This window comes from Felis catus, chromosome E3 (genome assembly GCF_018350175.1).
Source record: "Felis catus isolate Fca126 chromosome E3, F.catus_Fca126_mat1.0, whole genome shotgun sequence".
NCBI lineage: Eukaryota > Metazoa > Chordata > Mammalia > Carnivora > Felidae > Felis > Felis catus.
The window spans coordinates 38,723,881-38,741,394 of NC_058383.1; the positions used below are offsets into that span (position 1 = coordinate 38,723,881).

The window sequence follows — 17,514 nt, forward strand, 5'->3', positions numbered from 1 at the left end:
CTCCAACCCCTCGACTTCTCCCCGCCCCACCCCTCATCCATCATGGGTGCTGACAGCCGGGACAGGCCCCCACCTGGCCCCTGGGGCTCCTCCACCCGTCAGGGTTGGGGCCCCGGCGCCAGACCTCGGGGGCTCAGATTCCCTCCCAGCAGCTGGCAAGGGGCAGGCAGGCACCCCAGGCCCAGCCCATATAGAGCCGGAGAGAGGAGGGAAAGCCAGGCCCAGAAATGTGGGCGGGGGGGGGGGGGCAGGCAGGGGAGACTCTGATGAGTTACTGTGATACACAGAGAGCGGGGCGGGGGCGGGGGGCAGAGACCAGAGTGTTCCAGAGGCGTGTGGAAACGCCAACAGTACAGTGGACGACAACAGGCCGCGTGTCCACAGGAAGAGCTTGTCTAGCCCTGGAGGCTCGGGGACCGTACCAGGAGGTGGCCCATGGTCTCCCAACAGAGGCTGCACGTACAAGAGCGGGCCCGGCCTCCCTTCTACAGGAGGTGGTGACACCCAGGGAGCCTGTCCAGGGATCCTCACTGTTCCTTGAAAGCCTGGTGGGGGCCCACCCGCTGCAGGAGGCCCTCTCAGCTTTACCCCTTTCTCCTGGCCAGCTCCAGCAGCAATGACTCTACCCCTGGGGGGGTGCCGGCGGGGGTGGGAGGGCACTGCTTAAGGTGGAATGGGGACAGGACCGCAAGAAGGGTGCCAGAGGCCAGTTAGCGCTCTGTTTCTCGGGGGTGGGCCGATGAGCCTGGAGCCCAGGCCTGCGTGAGGACTTGGTGAGGACCCAAGTAGGGGAAGACGGGAGAGGCGGCCCCGGGAAGTGCCAGGAGTGAACCCCACTGAGCTGGCTGGGGACAGCAGTGACTCAGGCCCCCTGGGCCCTAGTCCAGAAGGCCCCACACCCTGTCTGATGGTCTGGCCCCTGCCCAGCCCGCCCCTCCTGGCACCTCTGTCTAAGGATACAGACAGCCAGGGCGGGGACCTAGAGAGGGGCTACCACGGGGAGTGGGCGACACGGGTCTTCTTGCTGTAAGGCTTCTGAGATCACAACACACACAGGGGCCAGCTCCAGCCATAGTGGACAGCAGGGCTTTTACGAGATACACCCTCACTTGGAGTACCCCCCACCGCCCCCCGCACTGAGATGTGCCTGTACCTCACCTCCCTCTTTGTTCTCCCACCTGCACACGGCCATGCCCCGGCACCCACTTTCCCCCCCACACACACATAGGGCCCCTCTGTTCCCACTGGGTGCCTGCAGCCCAGTACCCTGGCGCAGCACCCCACACGCCCCCACTCTCCCTGCCCGGTACAGAGGCCGTGACCCAGAGGCCTGGGGGCTGGACCTTTTACGGGCTGCCGGGCAGTCTGCAGGGCTCCTCGGGTCCAGTCCTCTATTCTGCTACGCCACACACTGCTGGGCGGGCAGCAGGCCAGGTCACCCCAGACACTGCACCGCTCTCTGTCCTATGGCAGTCTAGGCCCAGGGTGTCTGCTTCAGAGCCCATATAGCTAAGGGCCCCCTACACAGACCCAGACACAAGGCTCTCCCCATAGTGTGCCAGGGAAGCTTGGCCCGGGATGAGGTAGGCACAGACCAGGAGGGGCCGTGCAGGAGGTACAGGCTACTGCCAAAGGGAATGCGGGTACCCACGGCCACTGCCAGGCTGCCTGGGTGCTGGCATGGGCCGGTGGAAAATGCCAGGCAGCCTGGGGCTTTGGGCCAGCTAGAGGCTGCTCAGAGCCAGGGCTGAACCCAGTGGGGCATCCCCTGGCCCCTGCAGTGCTGCCCCCCCCCCACCCCAGCACATCCAGTTCCCTCAGGTCGGGCCAGGCTGGCCTGAGAGCACGAGGACCACTCGGGGACCGAGAGAGCCCCTGATGGAGCCCGGGCCTCGGGTACCCTTCGCTCCTAAGTGTGAGGGGACATGGTGGTACAGCTTCTAAGCAGAGGAGCGACTTCCAGGGGCCAGGGCAAGGTGACAGCTGGGTGTTGAGAGTGCAAGGCAGAGGTCCAGGAAGTGTGTCGCCTAAAATGGTAAAGCCTGTCGATAGACTCGCAGCCAGCTGCTCAAAGCGGCACCTGCCGGGGTAGGAATTTGTGGAGGACAGCTGGAGGGGAGGGCGGGCGCCTTCCGAACCTGCACCTGTGCTGAAGTCCCCTCAGGTCACCCTCTTGGCCGTGCACCTGACAGCCCTTTAGCCTGGATCCCTGCGTTGGCTGCCTCTAGGGCACTGCCCGGCACCTCTAGGCACTTGCCCGGTGCAAAGCTGACCTCTGTGAACTCCCTCTCCACTCACCTGCCAGTTTATTAAAGCCTATGCCAGCGGGAAGTCGGGCAAACACACAGAAGCGTGCAGAGGACAGAAATGTATGATATAACAAATACCCACAAAACAAACAGCTACTGGGGCGCTTGAGTGGCTTAGTGGGTCGCGTGTCGGCATCTCGATTTTGGCTCATGATCTCACGGCTTGTGGGAAGGAGCCCCTGCGTCGGGGTCTGCGGTGACAGTGTGGACCCTGCTTGGGATTCTCTCTTTTCCCCTGCTAATGCTCTCTCTCTCGAAATAAATAAATAAACTTAAACAAAATTCAGCTAGCACTGCTGGCACAAAGATCAAGAAACAGAACGTAGCCAGTTCCTCAGAAGCACCCCTCACAATCTCTTCGTTAGGGTAGCCACATTTGCACTTGGGGCTGTCATTTCCCGCTTCTCTTAAGTCACGGTATTCCTGTTTTGTGGCCCCATCCCTGCGGGGGCTTCCTAGGTGAGGGGCGACTCTTCCCTGCAAGTCTGGGTGACGGTGCTGTTGCGGCGATGGGACACACGGGGGCGCAGGGTTCAAGCCGGCTCTTACCTGTGTGTGGGTGGGACGCCTGGAATCCAGCGCCTGGGAAGTGGGTTGGGGGGCTTCCTTCTAACGGAGCCCCAGCCAGTTTCTTTGGTCTGGGAACTTGTGGTCCCCGGGCGGGTGTGGGGGCCCGATCCCTCTCTACCAGGAACTTCCTTGTGGCCCAGGCAGCTGCTGTGAAGCCTGTAAAATACTATACAGTTGGCAAAATATTACTGTTATGAAACAGCTCCTACTGTATGCTTGCTCAGCCTTGTAATTCAAGGCAGTTCACATTCATTTTCTTTCTTTTTTTTTTTTTTTTAAGTTTATTTTTGAGAGAGAGTGAGCAGAGAAGGGGCAGAGAGACAGAATCCCAAGCAAGCTCCATACCATCAGCAAGGAGCCAGATACAGGGCTCAAACTCACCAACCGTGAGATCATGACCTGAGCCAGAATCCACTCTGAACTGATTGAGCCACCCAGGTGCCCCTCACATTCATTTTCTTATTTAGTGCTCTTGCCCTAGGAGGTAGGAACTAATCTCTCCTCAGGGAAACATCCAGAGACATAAAGCAACTTGCTTATGATGGCACAGCTTTTGAGTGGCAGAGCAGGGTAGAGCCCTCCTTTTCCTTACTTCACTGCCCACGCTCTTAGCGACTATCTGTACTTAACTTCATATTGTAGTCCTTCCACACAGTGAAATATCCATTGGAAGTATATTTTCGAATTTAAAGAAATATTTATTTTTAGGTCATTGCATATTAGGCTTTCAAGACTGGGCAGCTGGAAGAGGCCCTGGGACCCAGACTCCTGCAGGAGGGGCTGGCAGCTGGAGAGGGGCCTGCCTGCTTCCCCAGGCCTCCTGGGGACAAGCTTGGGGCCTTTAACAAGGATCCAGACTGAGTCACTGGGGCTGTGGCTGCCAGAGATGCAAATTCAAGGGGAGGGTGGGTGGAGGTGGGTGGGGATGCGGCCCCTAGAGACGCTCTAGGTCCAAGGACCTAATCCGGGGGACCAGGCCCTCCTTTGCTGGGCCACACACTGGAGCGTTCGCTGAAGGCACCGCAACGGGCTGGGAACTCTAACCTGTTAGAAAACTGGGGGACGGGTGGTCAACAAGTAAACCAATAACTAGAGGAGAGAATTTCAGATAGAAGGTAAGTATAATAATAAGGAAACCAGGTGGGAAAGGAGATGCGACGCGCTGGGGAGCGTTCTTGAGAGGATGGCCCGCAAGTGTGACTCCCCCCCCCCGCCCCCACTGTTAAACGGATAAAAGGTCCCCTCCGTGAAGGCGCACCCCCGAGCCGCGCCAGTGTTAGGGACCAGCGCTTGCTCCGCCGGGGCTCCCTGCTAAGAACTCCAAGGGGATCCCTCCCATGTGAACCTCTAGCTCGGTGCGGGAAGCTTCATCAGCTCAGTTTTTGCAGGTGGCTGATCCGAAGCTCAGAAAGGCCCCGTGGGTCCCCAAGGTCGTTCGGCCAGGAAGGGGCGGAGGTAGGGTGGAGTTGAGCTCAAATCTCAAATCCAAAGAATACTTCGGGCTGCCTCGGAGGTGGCCGAGGCCGGCCTGGTGGGCTTCCCGGGGGGTGGGGACAATGTCCGCCCTCCCGGTGCGGTGCACGACACGCAGGAAGGAGCCAGCGAGTCCAGGGCACCCCACGCGGCTGGGGCCCGCAGAGCGCAGGCACTTCCCGTCCCGTCCGGAGTGACGCCCTCCTGAGGCGCCTCTGAGGCCAACTGCAAAGACCGCCTCTTTTATAATATAGAAAACGAAGCCAGCTCAGTGACGGCCGTGGGTGCAGGACTGGGGTCTGGAGCTGTGTCCCCAGCCCGGGACCCGAACGGGACAACTCCACGTCCCAGCTCACACCGCGCGACACGCCGCATCAGCCAGATTGCACCGCGTCGCGGCCTCCGCCCTTGTTAGCGCCGTGACGTCGCGCCTGCGCAATGAGAGGGCACGACCTGAGGTGCCGGAGAGGGCACGGGGACGCGCACGCCGGGACGTCGGGGGCGGAGCCTCTGAGCCTGGGAGCCTCTGATGGGCTGCATCGGGGAGGGGCGGGGTAAGAGGCGTTCCTGGGCGGGGCCTCGAGGCCGGTTTGGAATTTTTGGCGCGAGCCGGCTCTGCGCGCGTTCACGGGCCGTTCCCCTCCGAGAGTCCTCCCGCCGGGCGTGGGGAGCCGTCGACTGCAGACCCCCGACCGCCTGACTGCGCCAGGGGCTTCCGCGGCCTCTGCCGATCCGGAATCTGGGACCTCTCTGGGCCGCGCCCCGCCCACCCGTCAAGGTGAGCCCAGACTGGGTCCTGCGGGCAGTCGGCCGGCACTTCCTCCCGGCAGCCCCTGCCCCCTGACAGCCCCTGCCGCGGTCAGCCTCACCCGCTCCCTGTCCCAGCCCCCAGCCTCAACCCCACCGACGGCCCCGCCCCGTCCCGCCGGGTCGGGCCCTGCCCGCGGCGGCCCCACCCACTGCCCCCGCGGTTCCTGGTGACTGCCACCGCCCTCCCGGCCTTCCTCGGTGACTACGCCCTCCCCCCCCCCCCCATGCCGGTCCCTCCCCGGGAAAAGCCCTACCCACCTTTCATCTGCAGCCCCTCCCCCGAGGCAGCCGGCCTATTCAGCTGTTCGCCAGGCTTTGCCCACGGTCACGGAGGTGAATCGGCTGTGGCCCTGTCCCGGAGGAACTCACAGTCTAGCGCGGCAGACCGTGGTCAGCGATGTGTCCGGCCCAGTGAGCGGGTGAGGCCCCCGAAAGGTCCAGAGGCCACCCAGGCCTGGCCTGGTCAGGGCCACCCAGGATTCTCCCTTCCCTGTCCCATCATCCCCAAAGCTGTGTGGCCAGGCCGGTGGTGCTAGAATGAAATGACATTGGGGTCGCCCGAGAACTGGTTTGAGATGCTCCAGGTGTCTGGAGTGGCGCCTGGGTGTCTCAGTCAGTTAAGTGTGTGCCTTTGACTCAACTCACGTCATGATCTCACAGTTCGTGGGTTCGAGTCACCTGTCAGGCTGTGTGTTGCCAGCTGGGAACCTGGAGCTGCTTCGGATTGTGTGTCTCCCTCTCTGCTCCTGCCCTGTTCGTGCTGCTCTGTCTCTCTTTCTCCAAATAATAAACATATTTTTTAATGTTTATTTCGGGGACAGAAGATCTGAAGCGGGCTCTGCGCTGACAGCACAGAGCCTACGTGGGGGCTTGAACTCGTGAACCATGAGGTCATGACCTGAACTGAAGTCAGACCCTTAACGGGCTGGGCCACCCAAGTGCCCCTCCATTAATTTTTTTTTTTTTTAAATAAAATTTAAAGAACGCAGGTGCCTGGTGTCTCCAAATATGCTAGGACTGGGCCTGGAGGCTGTACTTCTAACCAGTGGGGGGTGCTGACACCCTGGTTCTGCACTTTGAGAAACCCTGAGATGGGAATCCTGAAGTGAATACCGGCGGAGGAAGGGTCCCCAGGGGATGTCGGATGGGGGTCCCTCCCCTACCCCTCACTGCCCCAGCGACAGACTCCAGAGGACTGCTCCCTCAGGTGTCTGTTCCCAATTCACTCCCTGCTTCTTTTGATACACTGTGGCTTCCTCTCAAAATTGGACTCCTCCTCTCTTGTTTTCTTGTTTTTGTTTCTATAATAACATTATGGCAACACACAGCCCTCTCTCTCCCGACACACACCCTCAGGACCACCGCACTTTGGGTGTGTTCTTTGAATTACTGCTCAGAGCATTATTGTATTTTACTTATCATGTAACAGTTAGCATTTGTTGGGGGATTTGGTTTTCTCAAAATTTCTTTAAAAGTTTATTTTGAGAGAGAGCACGTTCGAATGGGGGGGGGGTGCAGAGAGAGGGAGAGAGAGAGAATCCCAAGCAAGCTCTGCACGGTCAGTGCCAAGCCAAGTCCAATGCGGGGCTCAGCTCAAACCCACAAACCATAAGATCATGACCTGAGCTGACACCAAGCAAGAGTCAGAGGCTTAAGCGACTGAGCCACCCAGGCGCCCTATTTAGGTCACCTTTAATTTCTTTAAGCGGCTGAAGGAAGAGTGGATGGAAAGCAAGTACATGTGCATAACGTTGGCTACAGCGACCCTCTTATTTGTCACTTCTGGTTCTCTTCATTTGTTCCTGCGACTGGAGCTACCATCTGGTGTCACTTTCCAGTCCAATGTAATTTTGTTCCCACCCACCTCTTTTGGGCTCTTATTTATAAGTGTGTTAGGTCTGTACGTTCAGTGCCCAGTATACAATCGCATGCTATCGTCCACTTACTTTTTGTATCGGCTAAGAGAGGAGATATGTATTTAACCGTCTTTTGTATGACACACCAGCGCTTTGCTTCTTCGTGTCGATTCAGATTACTGTTAGGGATCACGTGCTTTTGGTCTTGAGAACTTCCCTTAGTTTTTCTTACAAAGCAGGTCTGCTAGCAGTGAATTCTTTCTGTTTTTACCTGGGAAATGTCTTTATTTTGCCTTTAGTTTTGGAAGATAGTTTTGTTGGATATGGGATTCTTGGTTGACAGATGTTTCCCCCAACACTTTGAATAGGCCACCCGCTACCTCCTGGCCTTCATTGTTTCTGCTGAGAAGTCGGCAGTTAATCTTAGGGGAGGTTGTAAGCGATGAGGCCTTTCTCTCTTACCGCTTTCTTTTTTTTTTATTTTTTTTTTTTAAATTTTTTTTTTTCAACGTTTATTTATTTTTGGGACAGAGAGAGACAGAGCATGAATGGGGAAGGGGCAGAGAGAGAGGGAGACACAGAATTGGAAACAGGCTCCAGGCTCTGAGCCATCAGCCCAGAGCCTGATGCGGGGCTCGAACTCATGGACCGCGAGATCGTGACCTGGCTGAAGTCGGACGCTCAACCGACTGCGCCACCCAGGCGCCCCAGTCTCTTACCGCTTTCAAGACTGTGTCCTTGGTTTTGGTTTTCAGCATTTTAACGTTTATTTTCTTATTTTTATTTTTGGGACAGAGGGAGGCAGAGCATGAATGGGGGAGGGGCAGAGAGAGAGGGAGACACAGAATTGGAAAGAGGCTCCAGTCAGCCCAGAGCCCGACGCGGGGCTCGAACTCACGGACCCCGAGATCGTGACCTGGCTGAAGTCGGACGCTTAACTGACTGCGCCACCCAGGCGCCCCGGGTTTTCAGCATTTTAAAACGGTGTGTCTGTGTGTGGGCCTCTCCATTCGTCCTCCCTGATGCTCCTGGACCTCCTTGGCAGTGTTCATGTGTTTTTCTTAGGGCGGAGAGGTTTTTTTGTGAATCACATTGGGGCAGTTTTCATCTATGATGTCTTAGCATATTTTTCTTGCTCCTCCCCTTCCTTCCTCTGCTGCACCTTGTACATGCGTTGGTGCACCCAGTGGTGTCCTGCGTTTCCCCGAGGCTCGGTTCCCTTTTCTTCGTTCTTTTTCCTCTCTCTTCTTCAGACTGCAGAATCTCTCTTGATCTATCTCCAGGTTCACGAATCATTCTGCCATTTCAAATGTACTGTTGAACCCCTCTGATGAATCTTTTCATTTTAGCTCTTGCACCTTTCAACTCCACAACTTCCCTTTGGTTCTTTCTATAATTTCTATCTCAGTATCAATGTTCTTCATTTGCTGAAATGTGGTCATCGCGCTTCACTTACTCTTTTCAGCGTGGCTTCCTTTAGTCCTTGGAACATATTTATAGTGAGTACTGCGACGTCTTTGTTAAATCTCACATCCGGTCCCTCTCAGGTACTTTCTTTTGTCTGGTTTTCTCCTGTGTGGGGGTCACATTTTCCTATGGCTGTGGATATCTTGTAATTTTTTTTTTTTTTTTTGAAACTGGACATTTTTGACAATGTTACAGCAACTGGCCTTACTGGCTTCTTCCCCGCCTGGACGATTATGAGTCGTTTGCTTGTTTATTTTTTAGCGACTGGCTGGGCCACTGTCGCGATGCCTCTTTCCCCTGCAGCGTGAAGCCTGGGATGCCGCTCCTCAGAGGGCCCAGCCTGGGGCATGTGCATGGTCACCTTTGAGTGACGGTGGTTGTACGGGCCTCTCTTTGTCCATCCCCGTCCTTAGCTGCTGGGCTCCACCCATTGTGGGCTGATCGTTCTGTTGTTTTTCTCAGTGCCTAGGGCGTTGATTGCTCCGCAGACTGATCGGAGCTAAGGGCAGCGACACAGGTGCCTGTCTGAGTGACACTGCTGCCTCAGGGTGGGAACAGTAGCCTCTGGCCTTCTCGGCTTGCCTTTCCGGGTGGGGGACCTCCTGCTGCGGTTTGAGTGGCTGGGCCCCAGTGTCCCTAGCCCTCCTGCCAGATAGGGCTTTTGCCCCGCTGCGCTCACCTGGAACTTGGGCCTCCCTCCGTGGCTGCAGGTGGTGGAGGTCTACTGAGTGAGTGCTGGCCCCACAGCTGTGAGAACGAAGACGGGAGAGAAACTTGGATTTCAGATCTTTGTTTTCACTTTTGAATTAGAGATAAGGGATGGTGGGCCTGCATTAGTATTTCCACCTTACGATTTTGGAAGAGGGTGCGTATCCTAAGGCCAAACAGCTGCTTGTGATGAGGCAGGGATATACTTGTGGGGTCCCTGGCTCCAGAACCCTTCTCAGCCAACCTGTGCTGGACTGCGCAGTCTCCAGGACATGGCCTTGGGGTTTGTGGTTTATGCTTCTCTGGCCTCCCAGGTACAGATGACTGCATGCAGGCCTATGTCTACTTGTCCTCTGCCTCTCCCTGCAGGTGCTCGTCCCTGTGGCCTCCATGTTTAAAGCGGAACGTGTGTGCAGAGTGGACGCACCTCTCTTCCGGAGCCTCTTTGGGGCCACAAGACCAGGCGCCGTTTGAGCGGACACACTGCTCTGTCCTGTGCACCTCAGGGCCTCCTGTGCTGGCCATGCCTGTGCCCACAGAGGGCGCCCCTCCGCCCCTGAGTGGCACCCCCGTTCCAGTCCCAGCCTACTTCCGCCACGCAGAACCTGGCTTCTCCCTCAAGAGGCCTGGAGGGCTCAGTCGCAGCCTCCCGCCCCGGCCCCCTGCCAAGGGCAGCGTCCCCATCAGCCGCCTCTTCCCTCCTCGGACCCCGGGCTGGCACCAGCCCCAGCCCCGGAGGGTGACGTTCCAAGGCAAAGCCTCGGAGACCCTTCAGAGCCCCTCCTATGACCCGAGCCGGCCAGAGTCCTTCTTCCAACAGAGTTTCCAGAGGCTTGGCCGCTTGGGCCACGGCTCCTATGGAGAGGTCTTCAAGGTGAGTGGGGTGACAATTCCTCAGGCCTGCTACTGCCACCTCCTCCCCCCCCCCCCCCCCCCCGCCTGGAGGGGACGGTGTCCTGGGCAGCCCACTCCCCTTTTCTCCCCTGAGAGCCTGCTTCTCCTGGGCTGATTTGGCTGCTTTCTCCTTCCCCCTACTTAGGCCCTCCACGCCCCTCAGTAACACTCCCCCCTTGTGCAGAGCCTGGCACGCCTCACAGTGGCTCCTGGTTGCCTCTTTCTCCTGCCCCAGGGCAGCCTCCTCTGCGTGGCGCACACCCCACGCCCCATCACCCATCACCTCAGGCCAGCAGGTGCTCCCGCTACACCCTTCATACCGGCTTCTTATTTCTCCTTAAAACGTATTTCCCCTTTACATTTCCTTTACAATGGTAATCTTCCTTTCGTAAGTACTACCTGGAGACAATTTTGTTGTTAAAAAGCACAAGTGACGTGGCCCCTAGACTGGTTCTTCCTGGAGGAAACCACTGTGCTTCTCGGGTGGGTGTCCTTCCTTCCAGATCTTTTTCTCTACGTCTCCACGGAGTGGACCAGATACGGACAGACTCTTTTTGTATTCTGCACAGTGGGTCGTGCTGGCCACGTGTTCGCGTAGCCAGATTTTTCCACGTAGCCTCGTGCCCCGAGGCCCTTTTGGGTCAATACGTAGAGCTCTCAGAGTGGCCCGTCCAGCTTTGCTGCTGCACGCGTGGGCTCTGAGGCGGATGCCGTGCTCCACCTTCCATGTGTGTGAAATCCTAACAGGGTCTGCCAGACCGGCCTCCTGTCCCACTCGTGGGTGCCACCTCCCTTCCAGGTGCGCTCTAAGGAAGACGGCCGGCTCTATGCAGTGAAGCGCTCTATGTCGCCCTTCCGGGGCCCTAAGGACCGGGCCCGCAAGCTGGCCGAGGTCGGTGGCCACGAGAAGGTGGGGCAACACCCGCGCTGTGTGCGGCTGGAGCAAGCCTGGGAGGAGGGCGGCGTCCTGTACCTGCAGACGGAGCTGTGCGGGCCCAGCCTGCAACAGCACTGCGAGGCCTGGGGCACCGGCCTGCCCGAGGCCCAGGTCTGGGGCTACCTGCGGGATACCCTGCTTGCCCTGGCTCACCTGCACGGCCAAGGCCTGGTCCACCTTGACGTCAAGCCCGCCAACATCTTCCTGGGGCCCCGGGGCCGCTGCAAGCTGGGTGACTTTGGGCTGCTGGTAGAGCTGGGTGCATCTGGAACTGGTGAGGCCCAGGAGGGAGACCCCCGCTACATGGCCCCTGAGCTGCTACAGGGCTCCTATGGGACAGCGGCGGACGTGTTCAGGTGAGGGCCGGGAGGCGGGAGGCTCTTGGCGGGGTTGGGGGGCGGGGGACGTGCAGTCGGCCGAGGGAGGGAAACGCCACCCTAGCCCCAAGTCAGGAAGACTCGGCCTCGGGCCGGGACGTCCTGCCCGGAGGGGGTGGAGGCCCGTCCGGCACTTGAGGGGTTCTGCAGAGACAGACTCTGGGCAGCGGACCCTCTGGCCACTCTACATGGGTCCCCCGTTTCCTCACCTCCCCCCCACAGCAGGGACAATTGCTCCATTTACAGGGGACGGACACAGTGGGGCCGAAGGACCGGCACAGAGTCCACTTAGCAAGTGGGGAAGCTAGGGCTGGCCCGGGCAGTGGGTTCCGTCGTCCGGGCGGGTGACCGCCGCTCTGCCTCTAACGGCCGTATCCAGCCTTGGCAGCAGAACGATGGTAGTGACGTCAGCACCCGCGGTGCCCGTCCAGTGACGGGTGCCAGGAGGACTCACCGGGTGGCGAGGGGGCTCCGTAATATGGGCCTTTTCGGGACCCCCAGCCCCTCCCTCCCCGCTTCCCCGGCTCGTGGTGGAAGACAGCGGCCCTTCTCCACCCTCTTCTTGGGCAGCCTGGAGCTCTGGGGTCTGGGCCCCAGGGCCAACCCTGCCCCTCTTCTGTCACTGCCCCCACCCTTCCCAGTCTGGGCCTCACCATCCTGGAAGTGGCATGCAACATGGAGCTGCCCCATGGCGGGGAGGGCTGGCAGCAGCTGCGCCAGGGCTATCTGCCCCCGGAGTTCACTGCTGGTAAGTGGAGGGCAAGGATGGGAAGGAACGTGCGGCCCCAGGGAGGCCGGGCTCACGTCTGGGGCCCCTGGGCTCAGAGCTGTCGCCCCTGACACGGCCCCGCCCTGTGCACAGGCCTGTCTTCTGAGCTGCGTTCTGTCCTCACCATGATGCTGGAGCCTGACCCCAAGCTGCGGGCCACAGCCGAGTCCCTGCTGGCCCTGCCCGTGCTCAGGCAGCCTCAGCCTTGGAACGTTCTGTGGTATATGGCCGCCGAGGCCCTCAGTCGAGGGTGGGCCCTGTGGCAGGTAAGGTGGGTGACCGTGACAGGGTGCCCAGCCGCGCTCCCCGGCCCCAGGGCCTGCCCTGCTTCCCTCGTCCCTGTCCCCTCAGGCCCTGCTTGCCCTGCTGTGCTGGCTCTGGCACGGGCTGGCTCACCCCGCCAGATGGCTGCAGCCCCAGAGCCCCCCAGCCACCCCGCCCGGCTCGCCACCCTGCAGCCTCCTCCTGGACAGCAGCCTCTCCGGCAACTGGGATGACGACAGCATAGGGTGGGTGAGAGCTGAGGACGCCGGGGGTGGGGGAAAGGGGCAGTCAGCATGGCCAGGCCGCAGCCCCGTGAGGATTCGTGGTGAACAGGACCCCTCCCCCAAGCCTGCCCCCCGACCCCCCCCCCTCCCCCGCCATCATACCCTGGGAAGGGAGCCAAGGCCAGTGGGGGTGTGGCCTGGCCCGGCTTGAATGCGGCGGTCTCCTCCAAGCTCAGTGCAGGGACCACGCAGAGCAGAGCAGAACCGGCAACCTCACGCCTGGGGCGCTGCCTCACGAGGGAGCAGCGCGAGGGCCACGGCCGCCGCCACGGTAGGGCTGCGGTGCCCACAGGTGAGGTGCTGTCCGTCCTCTCCGGGAACACAGTCCCCAGAACCTGGGGAGCCCGAGCCCAGGGAAATTCCTTGGTCCTAGGTACCTGGCGGCCAAGTGAGAGGCTGTAATTAAGAAACCGCTTGGGGCACAGTCCTCAGGAGGAATCACGCCATTAACCCCTTTTTAAGGAAATGTCACCCATCGCCATGGGGACGCTTTATAGCAGACACGAGGTACCAGATAGGCTTCCTTTGTCAGAAGTTCATTTGTCAGCCCGCTGTCAAAACCCACGTGTTCCAAAAAGGAACAGAGGTGGCCTTTGAGCGGTCAGATGGCCTTTAGAAGTTGTGAAAGTGCTTTTTTCAAAGGGCACCATGCTCTCACTGCTCCCGACTGGGGCCCCTGCCCATGTCAGGAGCCTGGGGTCTGCACAGGGCAAGGGTTGACCTTGCTGTGGCCCCCTCCCCATGCACTCCCCACCCCCGACACCTTACTTGTCTGGCCCACCTGTGCAGGCTCTCGCTCTCTCCAGAGGCTGTCCTGGCCAGGGCTGTCGGGAACACCTCCACCCCCCGCAGTGGCTCCCCGGCCCCCCGGAGCAGGTACACACTGAGGTGAGCAGGCCCAGAGTCCGGCGGGTGGGAGGTGGTGGCTTTCAGATCCTGAGTGTCATTTGTCTCTCTTCCCCCCACCCCAGGGAGGCCCTGGACCTAAGTGACATTGACTCTGAGCCCCCTCGGGGCTCCTTCCCCTCCTTTGAACCTCGGAACCTCCTCAGCCTGTTTGAGGACTCACTGGGCCCAGTGTGAGCCCACAGGCCAGCCTTGGTGTTTTTAACCTTTTAGCCACCACCCCCTCCCCATTCCTTCTGGAGGCTGGGGTCCCTCTGGCAACTCCAGGGGTTCCTTCTGCCTGCCATGTCTAATAAAAGGTATTTGAATCTTGGGAGCACCCAAGCTTGCTTGTGTGGCAACGGCTCTTCCTGCCCCATTTATTGATGCTGCCCAGGGTCTGCGGCCCTGGGATGGGCCGTGGCTGAGCCCTGATGCAGGGCCCCAGGCCAGCACACTGGAGCTAGGAGCATGCGCTGTGTGGAGCAGAGACTGCCTGAGCAGGCACGTCCCTGGCGTGTTGATCGAGCCATCAGAGTATGGCAGTCAGGGTGGAGGGCGGGCCCTCAGCCCACTCAGGTCGTCATGTCTCTGTGCTCGGATGCAGCAGCTGCGGCCCCCCTCCTACCCCTTGGTCCTGGGATAAGAGGCTGCTCTTGTGGTCCAAACCCCTCACTCCACAGTCTCTGGACAGAAAGGAGAAGGCGAAGGTGAGCCTCAGGCTGCTGGGAGGGCTGGCACGCAGAGCAGACACAGGTCAGGAAATAGGGCTGAGGGCCAGGCAAGGCACCCATGAGGTACCTTATGTGTGGGGCAGGGTGGAATGACAGCTCCGGGCCGGTAGAATTCTGTCACAGCAAGACGTGACCCCAGAGTCCCTCTGGCCATACCCTCATAGGTCACAGAAGATAAACTGAGGTCCAGAAAGGAAAGGTTTCCTTCTAGTCTCCACAGTACCCTGAAAGCAGGCAAGGAGGGGAAGCTGAGCTCCGAGGTGTGGGTAGAAGAGGCTGGTCCTCGTCCACAGGGAAGAACGGACAAACAGATGAGGCTCCCAGCTGGCAAGTCCCGTTTGCTGGAAGCATCCGGGGAGTCAGCCCCTTGCACACCAGCAGAAGGAGCGAAGCATACTCTTGGTCCTGGAAGACCGTAGAGAGGCCGGCGTAGTGGGCGCCAGGTGGCTCAGTCCGGGGGGCAGGCGTGGCGGGCGGCCCAGAGCAGGTCGGGCACGACGCCCGCGTGCAGCTGGAGGATGGAGCCCACGCTGAGCAGGTGCATGATCTGGTGCGAGTTGCCCCAGTAATCAAAGCGGCCGGGTCCCCAGCGCTCCGGCAGGCGGGCCACGTTCACCAGCCCCCCGAGCAGTGCCAGTGCGTCCATACGCAGGTAGCAGGGCAGGGAGCCCGGAGCCCCAGAGCCCAGCCCCACTCCTCGGGCCCCGAACACCAGGAGGCGGGCGGCAGCCTGCCAACCGAAGGCGCGGAGCCGGGCACCGGTGGAGGGAGCGGTGAGGGCCCGCCAGCCAGCCACGCCCGACAGCACGGTGTAGCCCACCAGGGCGGCTGGGCGCAGCCAGGGCCTACAGGCCAGGGTGCAGTGGATGATGGGCAGAGCCCCTGCACGGAGGAGAGATACAGGAGAAGGCATGTCAGTCCGGGGGACTGCCTGCCCTTTCCACCCAGGGCTCCCGTGAGTGTCCCCTGCCTCTTCCCCCCCCCCCCCCCCGCGCCCATCCTTCAAGCCTACCCGCCCCGTCCTTTAGCTCACCGAGGGTGTTGACAAGGCAGACCCCACACATATCCAGGGCAAGGAGCCGAGTATACACAGGGCTGCCCCCTTGGTGGCACATGAAGAGATGATAGAGCACAGAGCCTGTGGGCGGGGCCAGGCAGGCCACACAGTGTGTGCCCCACAGCCAGCCATCCTTGCCCAGCTGCCCCCAAGGCATGGTCATCGGCAGCAGTACCAGGAAGCCTAGGAGGGCCAGCCCTGGGAGAGGGAGACAATGATCCATCACACAGCTTCAGCCAGAGGACAGGTCCTGTCCTCAGGGAGTCTGCAGTCTAGAGATAACACAAGGGATGAGGCAAGACAGATCTTGACAATGCCGTTAGCACGCTATCTGACAGAGGCAGGCCCCGCGCCTTCAGTGACTTCAGTGACTTGGCAGAGCTCTCAAGACGCCGGGGGAGCAGACACCATTGTCCAGTCCACACTTCCAGGTGAAGAAACCGAGTAACTGCCCCAGGTGACCCCGGCAAGGAAGGGGTGGGAGCAGAATAGAACCTGGGCACTCTTAACTCCAAGCTGCTCTCACCCCTAGGCCACATTACCTCCCCAGAGAGCAGGAGCCCCAATCCCCTAAACTCTGTTGTGTTGGCAGAACCCAGAAGGAGGCATGGCCTCAAGTGGACTTCTAAATAGAACATGTGGGCAATGGTACCAGATCCCAGGGCCACTTAGCTTGCTTCTCTCAACCCCTGTGTCTTCTCTGTAAGTGACCAAACGAGGAGGCTTTGGGCCTTTCTGTCTTCCGGAAAGAAGCAAAGCCAGGCAGGGGAGAGGGGCTGAGAGGAGCTTGTTCCAGCTCCCCAGGCAGCGCTGCCTGCACTCCATTTCTCTCAGTCCCAACCAGGGTGATTCCTACACCCTTCCCTAGGCACTCTGGCATCGCCCTCACAGGGTCAAAGACTGACACAGCGGACTGGGGCTGTGGCTGCACACTCGGCAAGGTCTGGCCAGGCCACAGTCCCCCCGTAAGGCAGGCACCCAGGTTGGGCCCAGCCTGTTCGGGGCCCCTCTCCTGGCCGGGGCAGCCCAAGGACGGGCAGGGCTGTGTCAGCAGAGCAGGGCCGCGGAGGAGGGGCCCCGAGCCTGGGGCGGGGGGGGGGGGGGGGGGGGGGGGGGGGAGGAAGGAAGGAGCCGCCACCAGGCGGAGCCCCGTGTGGCTGGGCTGCTCCGGGGCCGAGGGTGGCAGGGCAAATGCGTGGGGAGGGGCTGGGGCCTGGTTTCTTTTCCTCTCCTAATCGAAGTCAACACCCCATCTCCTGGACCAGTGCTGGCGGGGGAGGTGCCCCAGACACAGGGATTATGAAGGGGGTCGGACACCAGACTCCTCCCCGGGGCTCAGAGGGATTAAGCGGACTTGGTCCCCTATGCTGCTTCCTTCGCCTGCCCAGGGGCCCCCGCCCGGGAAGCGGAAGGACGGTTCCGTCTGGGACAATGGCAGCTTTGTCACCACGGCTCCTGGCCGTGCCAGGGCCCAGGCAGACCGGGACCTGAGCACTGGGGCGCTCCTCGGCCTTCCGGCCCCGGCCCGGCGCGGGCAGGGCTACCGCGGGTGTGGGATGCGGGGCGCGGCTCACCGTGCGTGTAGATGTTGCCCAGCTCGTTGTGCAAGTAGAAGAGGCTGCGTAGACAGCCCGAGCCGCTGCTGGCCGGCCGGTAGCCCGTCAGCACGAACTTGTTGAACTGCAGGTGCGGTGGCGAGCTGGCCCAGTCCAGCAGGCGCGGCCCGGCCAGGAACGCCATGGCCCGGCCCGGCGCGGGCGGCCCGCGCTCCTCTCGGTCCCCGGCTTCCTCAGGGCTGCCACGGCGCGCCGAGACTCATCCCGGTGCCCGCCCGCCGCCCAGCGCTGCGTCCGCGCACGCGCCGGGCGGGGGTCCCGACCCGCGCCCCTCCCGCGCTGCGCACGCGCGGGCCCGGCGCCCCCACGCTGGGGCGGAGGCTGGGGACGCGCGGGGCGCCGGGGCGCAGTGAGACCGGTCCCGCTGGGGAAGGCGCGCCGCAGGGACAGCTCGCGGAGGCGGCAGCGGTCAGTCGTCCCTTCGCAGCCGGGAGGACGGGCGCGGCCGGACGCTGGTGGGGACGCCAGGCTCCGCCCCAGCAGCTCGCCCCCGCCATCCCGCCG

At 60.8% G+C, this 17,514-nt stretch overlaps 2 protein-coding genes and 1 long non-coding RNA gene across 14 annotated transcripts; 1 reads left to right on the forward strand and 2 right to left on the reverse strand.

Annotated features, from left to right (window-relative positions):
- Positions 1-1,794: 1,794 nt before the first annotated feature.
- LOC123382524 lies at positions 1,795-3,839 on the reverse strand. 2 transcript variants are annotated; one of them, XR_006591003.1, is made up of 2 exons: positions 2,859-3,839; positions 1,795-2,027 (listed from the first exon to the last, which is right to left on the reverse strand). It is a non-coding gene; the product is annotated as an uncharacterized LOC123382524 (long non-coding RNA). The 2 variants fall into 2 exon arrangements; XR_006591004.1 differs by having other exon boundaries at positions 1,795-2,080.
- Positions 3,840-3,863: 24 nt separating this feature from the next.
- Positions 3,864-13,948, forward strand: PKMYT1 (protein kinase, membrane associated tyrosine/threonine 1). Of its 10 annotated transcripts, XM_023246951.2 has the most exons (10): positions 4,981-5,130; positions 5,434-5,581; positions 9,563-10,067; positions 10,887-11,380; positions 12,043-12,149; positions 12,264-12,436; positions 12,522-12,679; positions 12,890-13,010; positions 13,508-13,606; positions 13,690-13,948. In XM_023246951.2, the coding sequence occupies exons 3-10, from the start codon at positions 9,717-9,719 to the stop codon at positions 13,708-13,710; spliced, it is 1,524 nt and encodes a 507-aa protein (XP_023102719.1). In that variant the 5' UTR covers positions 4,981-5,130; positions 5,434-5,581; positions 9,563-9,716; the 3' UTR covers positions 13,711-13,948. The 10 variants fall into 10 exon arrangements, with proteins under 10 accessions (XP_019676683.1, XP_019676679.2, XP_011288966.3 ...); XM_019821124.3 differs by lacking the exons at positions 4,981-5,130; positions 5,434-5,581 and adding an exon at positions 3,864-3,994; XM_019821120.3 differs by lacking the exons at positions 4,981-5,130; positions 5,434-5,581 and adding an exon at positions 3,864-3,994 and having other exon boundaries at positions 13,508-13,594.
- A 2-nt stretch (positions 13,949-13,950) lies between these two features.
- PAQR4 (progestin and adipoQ receptor family member 4) lies at positions 13,951-17,473 on the reverse strand. Of its 2 annotated transcripts, none has more exons than XM_023246970.2 (3): positions 16,969-17,473; positions 15,371-15,592; positions 13,951-15,219 (listed from the first exon to the last, which is right to left on the reverse strand). In XM_023246970.2, the coding sequence occupies exons 1-3, from the start codon at positions 17,132-17,134 to the stop codon at positions 14,786-14,788; spliced, it is 822 nt and encodes a 273-aa protein (XP_023102738.1). In that variant the 5' UTR covers positions 17,135-17,473; the 3' UTR covers positions 13,951-14,785. The 2 variants fall into 2 exon arrangements, with proteins under 2 accessions (XP_023102738.1, XP_023102739.1); XM_023246971.2 differs by having other exon boundaries at positions 15,371-15,666; positions 16,969-17,106.
- Between the last annotated feature and the right edge of the window lie 41 nt (positions 17,474-17,514).